The 9,321-nt window shown below is 41.1% G+C and overlaps 1 protein-coding gene across 1 annotated transcript in view; it reads right to left on the reverse strand.

Annotated features, from left to right (window-relative positions):
* The window catches only part of B3GAT2 (beta-1,3-glucuronyltransferase 2), a 37,190-nt gene extending 34,914 nt beyond the window's left edge, over positions 1–2,276 (reverse strand). The window contains exons 1-2 of the mRNA XM_026051274.1: positions 2,240–2,276; positions 2,054–2,178 (exon numbers count right to left, since the gene is read on the reverse strand). Of these exons, the coding sequence (XP_025907059.1) occupies positions 2,054–2,178; positions 2,240–2,276 (162 nt within the window). The remainder of the gene's footprint in view (positions 1–2,053; positions 2,179–2,239) is intronic.
* Between the last annotated feature and the right edge of the window lie 7,045 nt (positions 2,277–9,321).

Here is a 9,321-nt window from a genome sequence, read left to right on the forward strand (position 1 = left end):
TGGGTTTGAGAAGCACGAAGTTTCAATTAATGAAAATATTGCATTAGCATCAGCAGAGGGATCTTTCCTTTTGTGCCCACATGGGATTCTCTGGGAAGTTTGATGCACGTATATTGCATTAGRGGCTTGCATATGTCCATCCAATTTTTTCTTGGGAAGAATTTATACTGCTCTGGTTTTAATGAGTTCCCTAATAAAGAGATGATGAGTGGAAGTGTAATTTCCCTTCTACACCTTGTGCTTTCATGACTGGAGTTTATTATTCACCTTACTACTATATTTTCTGTTATTTTACTCTGATGGTTTAATTGTACTATTACCTCAGTCATGTGCATTCGCTTTCTAGTAGTCAGAGTCTCCTTTCATAGATTGCTTTCATATGAGCAGCAGGGTTTTCTGTTAAGTACCACACAAGGTTTTTAGTATGCATTTCTTTTTTCTTTCATCACTCTCTGTTTTTTTCCTCTCTCTCTCTGTCTATATATTACTCAGCCTTAATGGAGTACATCACCTTGTGCTCTCTGACATGGAAAAGAGGGACAATGTAAGCAAACATTAAGGACAAAGCATAAAAATAACACAGGCAGCCTCTGTAAAAGGGGAGTTAATGACTCAAGCAAGTAGATGCCACATGTAAGTGATTTTAAGGAAAGAAAGCATCAGCCACGCTTAGAAATGCAGATGTATTTATTGCCTTTCAGGGCCCCTATTTAGCAGTTGCTAATGATGTATTGAAAAGTAACAAAGGAAATTTCTAAGTGCGGAATCAAGGATGTCTTAGCAAGGTGGTTAGGGAGGTAATTTAGGGCACAAGCAGCAGGTCTGGTTCTTTCCTTTTTTTTTTTTTTTTATTTTTTTTTATTAATGCTGGCATAAATCAGGAGTGAATTCACTGAACAGGTGAATGAAGTTATGCTAACGGAGGTCTGGAGAGCAGGGAATCAGGTCTCCCACCTCAACACAAACCGTAGCAGCAGCCCCCTCAGGAACCGCACTTCTGCCCTTGCTAAGTAAAAGAATCTTTTTCATCATCAAAAAATCTTTGAGCTGCAATATAAAATACCAAAATGCTTGCACAGCAGGCTTAGCATATGTAAGTGCTAGTTCATATGTACTTCTACTAGTATAAGATTAGCAAGAGTGCAGCAACCCTAAGAGTCTGGTCAGTATTTTAATATTAAGTCAATATGAATAAATGAGAGTCTACTCCTTATTTACACTCTGGCCCCTTTACAACACTGGCATTTTAGAGGAGCATGAAATTGGATGTAAGTGTAATGTAATTTGCCAGAGCGGGGAAAGGTCTCCAATGTGAACGAGAATCGGGGCCTTTGACTTCACATCGCTGTGCACATTAGCAACGTCTCCATCCGACACGTCACACCCAGATGCTGCTCATCTGCAAGAACTAAGGGAAGTCACGTGAAGCTGTTGACAAGCTGTGAGCAGTGCAGAAAGACTCGTGAAGCTGAAGCAAGCCTAGGAGAGATTGCTTTACAGCAAGCTTTCCTTCTTCTCCTTGCTAGGGACACAGCCCAAGCTGCTTTAGCTATAAATACCTCAAGAAGAGAAATAGTGATAAAGCCACAGTCATGGCAGTAATGCAGGAGAAGACAATGGTGGCCCTTTCMTTTTTGGTTTTTGTATCAAGGCTGGACCCTGCAGGACAGCATTCACCAATATACATGTTGAAAGCTCAGGAGAGGAGAACTTGAATAAATGCAGGGGGTTGTACTAGACAAAGATCAGATTAGATGGGCTAAGAGCCCCATCTTCCCTTTAGACCCCCYGAGCCATTTCATCTCACTGTCCATCCTGACCCTTCTCTTGATTTACGCCTTGGAGTAGAGCCTGGCTGGGAGAAGACAGGGCACCCAGGAGGCCATTGGAGCTGCTAATCCCAAATGGGAGGGCAGCAGAAGTGAGGGCAGCTTTCAGAGCACCTCACCAGCATCCCGAGCTAGATTCACAGCCTCTCTGTGTTCACAGAGAAATATCAGTCCCCATTTCACAGACAGTGCAGCAGGGCACAACAGATTAAGAGCCCTCTCACCTGATCCTGGCTCTGAAGCCTTCCCACCATGTTCTGTCTCTCACTTCTTTGGGATGTCTCGCTGTGAGATGTGTTGATGTTTTTCTGGACGAGCACGGCTGAGCTCTCGTATAGCTCCTGTCTCACTAGTAGAGGGAGATTAGACAGATGGTAGAGGCAATAAAATGGTCTCCTGTGAAAACTTACCATGCTTTAAACAAACCAAGTAAACTCTGAAGGCCATTATGAATACACTAACTGCACATATTAAAATAACTTTTGTGCAGAACATTTTTTGACACTGAGCAAACAGCTGCCTTTGATATTCAGCAGGACCAGAACCGTGTCCAGCTCCACCAAACACGTTGGAGAGGGCTCGCCGCAGCCCTCTAGCAAGGGCCAATGTCTACAGGCAGGCCCACCTGCAGCCCAGCGAGGCTGCAGGACTGACTCCTCTCRAGTGGAACCCACTCGTCTCCAGGGCACAGGCCCACGCTTGCTTCCTTTCCCACAACTTTTTAACTCTTGCAAATTAAATCTTACAGCACCATCTAGTGGGAAGCAGGAAGCCCCTGAGCCTGCTCTTGCTGGTGGGCTTGAGAGCGAAGCTTCTGAGGCATCTTCTTTTTCTCTGCTTACTGTGACTTTATTTCCTGTGAAAGGCTTGGAAGGATCAAAAAAAAAAAAAAAAAAAAAAAAAGAAAAAGGTGAGCGTTTGGAGCTGGTGTTTTGTGAGTGGAGCTTCCAGCTGTATGTGAGCACCATTCCAGCAGCATCTCTTAGTATTAGACAAATGCAACATATCAGCACAAATGTTTTGACTGGTGGAAAATCATTTATTAATCAACAAAGAACTATTGATTTTCCAACACTCATTTCCACAGAATAGTATTATACTCGACAACCAGTGAACTGTGAAGTGCCACCAGGAACACCTCTGGCCCAAAGAAGCAAGTCAATATGGAATGACAGGATGACAAGAGATACAGGATATTCTGGGGTCACTGCTCAAATAGAGCAGCATGCAACATATGGGGGCACATTTTATGTTTATGTAATATCAATAAGTCCAAGTTATCTGTTGCTTTTGTGGGCAGAGTGAATGACATGCTAGACTATTCATTGCCACATAGAAAAGTCTATATTTACGTTTTTAATAAAATATATTTTAAGGATATTCCTTGTTTTGAAGTTAATTCGTGGTAGTCTTGAATATATAATTGTCCTCTTTCAGAATTCAGTCAACAAAACAATCTTCTTCTCCTTCTCCTTTCTCTTCTGCTTTTTTTTTAATGAAATGGAAATATGCATAAGATATGCAGATAAGATATTCAGAAAGATACAGCTTTTCTGACTCTTTTTCTTATATGTATAAATCATTTGTGATGTCCCACCTAGCCCAACGTGTGCTGATCTGGAACCTAAGTATCTGCAAATTTATTTTAGCTAGGACTATAATGAAGATTTTTATCAGCAGCAATTGGAAGCTAGGTTCTTTTTATGAAGCCTGCCTAGAAATGTGACATTCTGAGACCTGAAATTCTTTTGTAGTCTATTTTAGGTACCTTTTTAATATGCACATAGTCAATGTAGCTCTGCATTTCACTACATTCCTTCAACTGATCAGCCTGTAGTTGTTGCTTCAGTCATGGTCCAGCAATAAAATGACAACAACCAAGACAATAACATTTATAGCTGCCATTAAGATCACCAGTTCATTTACTCCCTCCTGAAACATTTATCCAAAATAACCCGRTACTGCTCAGCCATTATGGGCAACTAGAAAGAAAGAAAAAAAGATGTGCCTTTGCAATCAGAGACAGCRTTGACTTGCTCAGTGCCCAGATGAGAAGAGCGCGGGAGGCACATGGCTCAGCTCTGCAGGGAAGTGCCAGAGGAGCATTGACAGGGGGGTTAGATCCTGCCTGTGGAAGCTCCCTTGGGAGAGAGCAGCCTCAGCGTTGCGGCTAGCGCTGTGCAAGGAGAGCACAGCCCGGACTGTCCTGCACCCTTCCTAGCTCATTCAGCCGAGGTGCAAGGAGAAAGTGGCCAGCTCGCGCGGCTGAGAGCAAGTCAGGATGCGAGTGAGGTGGTGGCCCGTGAACAACACGTATTTCCCCCGCAGTCACGGAGCTGTGCGTGCAGGGTTGGCACCYGTCGTGCAGCGGAAAAGCTGCAAAAGTATGAGACACTTGTGAAGAGTTAGAAAACACCTGTAAAGCTGTGAGCATCCTTCTGTAACTGACCCCCACTGGTTAATCTCCCATAGTGACAGGGACTGGGTCACCTGCCCTTGAACCCATAATAAAAATGGAGATATTATATCTGGATTTGCCTCCCATCCTTCTTGCAGTCAGGTTCTCTGCTGCCACCCTCTATCTTCATTGCTGGAGGGGACCGTGCTGGCCCCGCTGCAGCTGGAGGCTGGYGTGAGGCCGCGCGGGGAGGTCGGGGAAGGCGCCCGGGTTGTGCTTTGTGGTAGCGCTGCGTGAAACGCCAGCCCTGAGTGTTAAAGATCCTCTCCGAGTGAAGCTTCCCATACGACTGAAATCTTGTTACCAGGTTTTCTCTTCCTTCTGTGCCAGTTATCCTCCTGTTTATGTCATAGGGCTTTTATAACTTGGGATAAGCTGGTTCRTTTGCAATCTAATATATATTTACCGCCTCATCATTTTATAATTCTGATCTAATTGGTTTATTGAGCATTTTTAAGACATCATTCTCTATTATATTTGTCTCCTTTCTTTTCAATGTGGCTTCCTGAACTGCGTTACCCCCTTCTTTCCTGTCCCTGTTGGTCACTCTCCAGCCTGATGTTTTTATTTTATTTTATTTTATTTTATTTTATTTTATTTTATTTTATTTTATTTTATTTTATTTTATTTTATTTTATTTTATTTTATTTTACTTTTTCACTTCACAGATTTTCTTAAAGAGATCTCAGCCCTTTCATCTCAGCTGCTGCCCCAAAGCTGCAGTCTTCCTAATGGCAAAGGGGAGACGAAGAGCACTAATCAACTGCTCTCCAGATGTTGGGGCTACAGCAGCTTTGACCTCAGTACTTAATATTAGTGTATAATTGTGGGTAAGAGGCTCTTCTCAGTTAGCAGCTAATTGTCTCTAAATTTGACCAGAATGTGGAAAAAGAAACAGCAATTTGGGGCCACATTTTTTCTTCTGACCCTTTCTTCTGAAAGCTTGCAAGGCTCCTAGCCTAGATAGGTAGCTGTGCTGCTTTTCACTAGCGGTTCAGTGATAAAACKTGAACAATAATACAGCAGGGAGTACAGTGAAAATTAATGGGAATGATGGTAACATTTAATGAACATGAACCTATGTACGATGCTCCTTATGGCTGTGGATATTTAGTGTTCTCCATCTGAAACAATATTTAATTGTTCTGCACACACATACACAAAGTGAGAATTGGAAAGCAATCATTTTTGAGCCCCTTCCTATATTTTATGTGCACCCACAACTTCARTGTCTTAGACCAAATCTGGCAGAACTGAACATTGGGTCAACTTCTTCAAACCTATGAAAGATGCAAGTTATGCACGTTGCAAAGTCTAAATCAATCAACAAAGGTTTAGACAAGAGTCAAATTTGCAAAGGTGCCATGTAGCTTCTCTCCTGGCAGCTCTCCTGCTCTTGTGTTTATTCACTATGTGAAGATTTTTAAGGCTCACAGTTTAGATTTATCCCTGGAGGGTTATCTAKGAAGCAAAATATCACCTCTTAGTACTTAAGATTTTTTTTATCATCCTGCATTTATAATTCTAAGACACAAATAATACTATCAACGCTGCACRTGGGAGACATTTTCTTCTGTACCTGAGGTTATGTTACTAGTCACAGGAGATGAGCAAAACTTCATAAATACATAGAAATTCTTAACTCCTGTTATCATGACGTGCCTTCAGTGTTATAATTGCGATAACACTCCAGAGCAGCATAACACTGCCACTAACTGTAGAGGAGTCAGAATCTGCTTCTTAGAAATGGTATTCCATGGGGAAATGTTTGGTCAGTATCTTTGCTCACTGAGAAAAAAATCAATAAAAATGTGTTTGTGTCATTATTTGTTCAAGTGAGAAGYGTGCTTGCTACTGAAAAAAAAATTTAACTGATTTTTGTGAGTATTTATGTAAAGATAATTTGTTTATTGAAGAAGAAATAGTCAAATGGTTTTGCTAAGGATGTGCTTAAGCTGTTACTGACATAAAGACATTGTAGATCCTCCTTTGTTCGCTGCATTGAAGCTGGTATGTTGAAATCACTGTAAAATTTTGAATAAAACAACAGATCAAGTTGTTCATGGGAAACTCACATGAAAGAAAAAGGGTTTTTTTTTTTTCTATTTTAGATAGTTTGTCTAGTGCAGTTCTAGTACTCAGATATAAATCTGAATTGTCTTCACTTATCCTGCTGGAATAGTGCAAGGTGTATAGCAGAGAAACTGATAGCACATTCAGGCCAATATGTTCACTCCAGAAGATGTTTCATGAGCTAAGATGAAATTAATGGTGATAGAGAGTTCTTGGTTGTTCCTGCACAAATGTGTCTCTTAACCTCTTTATGTCCAAGAAGACAACTCTAAAAGAAGAGTTTACAGCTTCATGATACTGTGAAATACTGTGAACAGTAGTAATTACACAGAAATTATGTCTCAYAGTTGTGAGTTTATGGACTTAGTCTGCCTCAAATGCAACAAGGATGTAGTAGTATTCCCCACATAGACAGAGAACTGGATAAGTTGTCATGATTATTTTTTATAGTTCATAATGAAAAAGACTCTAGAGTCCTTTACAGCAGATGCCATTTATTTTGCCTTTGTCTCTCCATATTTTTGTGAAATGTATTGCTGTTAGGACTGAAGATTTTTTTAAACATTGAATAATATTTCTTAAGATGTTGAAAATGTTAAATAATAATAAATACAATCACTATTAATTATCTAATTAGACATTACACAGAAATAAGCAATGCCATCTGCCAGAAATATTCTACATTTTGACTGGTACTGCAAAAAAGAAATAGAAATGGCACCTGTGTTGATTATTTATTACTTTATTGGAAGCAACAAAGGGGAAGAGAACTTTTTAGGGGTCGATTAGAGAYGATAGGCAAATGATTTATTTTTGTAATATATTTTTATGCCATCCAATTCACCAATAATGCAGCTGTGCCAATTATTTTCAATGGAGTTGGGTTTATTTGAATTTGGTCTTGACATTATCACTGAATACCACATCTTTTATCCAAACRTGTGGTGATGGGTTGAGAAAGACAAGCCAAAGGAAATGTGACCCTGAAATAAATTTGATCACAGGACATCTTTTTAATTTTGATCTGGAAGAGGGCTGGTGGAACTCTAAGCCTAAGCCTAGAGTTAAGGTGGGGTTAGAGTGAGAAAGCATAGAGCCCCACGTGGCAGGAGGCTGTCAAAGACATGCCAAAGCATTAGGCTGTACCCAGATTGTTCCCAGGAGAGCTTTTCTTTTTGTCCAGGGAGGAGGCTGGTGGGATGAGGCTAAGACCCATCCTGAGATAATGTCTAAGGTTAGGGATAGATGAATGAGAAAGTGTAGAGCTGCATCTGCTGTGGGCTGGGATTAGGKCTAGGGTTAGAGTCAACATGAGTCGGAGTGAGAAAAAGTAGGGTACCATGGATATTTGATTTCCTAGGATATGCAGAAGGGAGCTTGAGGCTGCACCAATGTTACTCACAGAGAACTTTTCCATTATTCTTTTGGCCAGAAATGAGGTTGGTGATTTCAGCTTACAGGGTCCCGTGTGAGACTAAGGTTAGATTCAAGTTTAGGGTTAGATGAGTATGAAAGTGTAGAGCTCCATGTGGCAGTGCGTCGACTAGGACATGCCAAAGGAAGTGAGAGCCTGCGCTGAATTGGGTCCAAGGACGCATTTTTTTATTTTGAACCAGAACTGGACTGGTGGGTTTAGGCTGAGGTCCTGTGTAGAGCACCGTTYGGTGTTGGGGTGCGTAACAAAGCAAGTGTGAGGCTGTTCCATGACCTCAGGGAGGGATGTGAAAAATCCCTCACTGCAAATCACCCTGAACTCCTGCTGGGTGGCTGGGGATAAGTCTTTGTCTACATGTAAGGCCAGACAYAAAAATCCTTATGTTAGCATGGCTTATTATGGGAAATTTGGCTTTAGCCATGCAAGCCCCTTCTTCCTATTTGGTGACAGATGTTCAGCCTCTGCATGAAGAGCAGCATGAGAGAGAGATGTGAGACCTCGCTGAGAATATCTCAGCAAAGGCACCCTGGAAAGGAAAGCAAATATTACCTGACAAACACATAGTTTGTYGCACAAACACACAGATGACACATAGCTGCTTCAAAAAAATTATACCTTACCTTCAGCAAGCCACTCCAGTATCACTTATAGAAAAAAAACAGCCTAAACTCTGTGCCATTCTTTTCCCAGTCGCAGTATAGGGATGTTTTCTTCCTTGCTTAGGACTTTTTTTAATCCTGYTTTTGAACTGGGCATGCCTTTTACATTTTTTATAATGCTTAATAATCATGTATGTTCAGTCCCCTAGGTGGTATGTTAATTCCTTTCTTTCATCTACTTAATTAGAAGATTTTGTTCTGCATAAAGTGTATGAAACAGCTGGGGCAGGGTCTTAGGAACTGGTGAGCATCCAATAACTATATTAAGCAGTTTCTTAAGGCTTTGAAATTGACTTCAGATGGAAGCTGTTGATGATCCCTGAAGTGAAGCACTGCTTGAGGATTCACATTAAAAGTGCCATTGCAGTTGAGTCAGCGATGCATGATTAACTGGTTTAAAAGTAATGGATTCATATGGAGCAAAATGCCTCTATAAAAATCAATAGCATGACTACAATTAGCAAGAGCATTACAAGCAAGGCCACAAATCAAATTTGTCAGCTGGGGAATAATGGTGACTGTATATACGAACAAGGAACAGTTGTGTCTCTTATTCAATATGAGGGGCTTACACGGCTCTTTCCGTGTATTCATCCTCTCCTACAGATACAGATACAATGCCAGGCTTCAACCTGAGCCAGGAACATCCTTATTGGCCAACAATTAAATGGTTGTCCTGGGAGTAAATGTGGTGCATTCCCCTGTTTATTTCATCATGCCTTTTGCAATCAACTGCCACATGGGACCCTACACCTTCTCTCTTGTCTAATCCTAATCCTAACACTGTCCTAACACACTGATAATCCTAATCCTAACACATTGAGACAATCATCAACTAGAGACTAACAACTCCATCCTGGTGACAGG

The sequence above is a fragment of the Nothoprocta perdicaria genome, unplaced genomic scaffold (genome assembly GCF_003342845.1).
Source record: "Nothoprocta perdicaria isolate Ctin4 unplaced genomic scaffold, notPer1 scaffold_74, whole genome shotgun sequence".
Taxonomy (NCBI): Eukaryota; Metazoa; Chordata; class Aves; order Tinamiformes; family Tinamidae; genus Nothoprocta; species Nothoprocta perdicaria.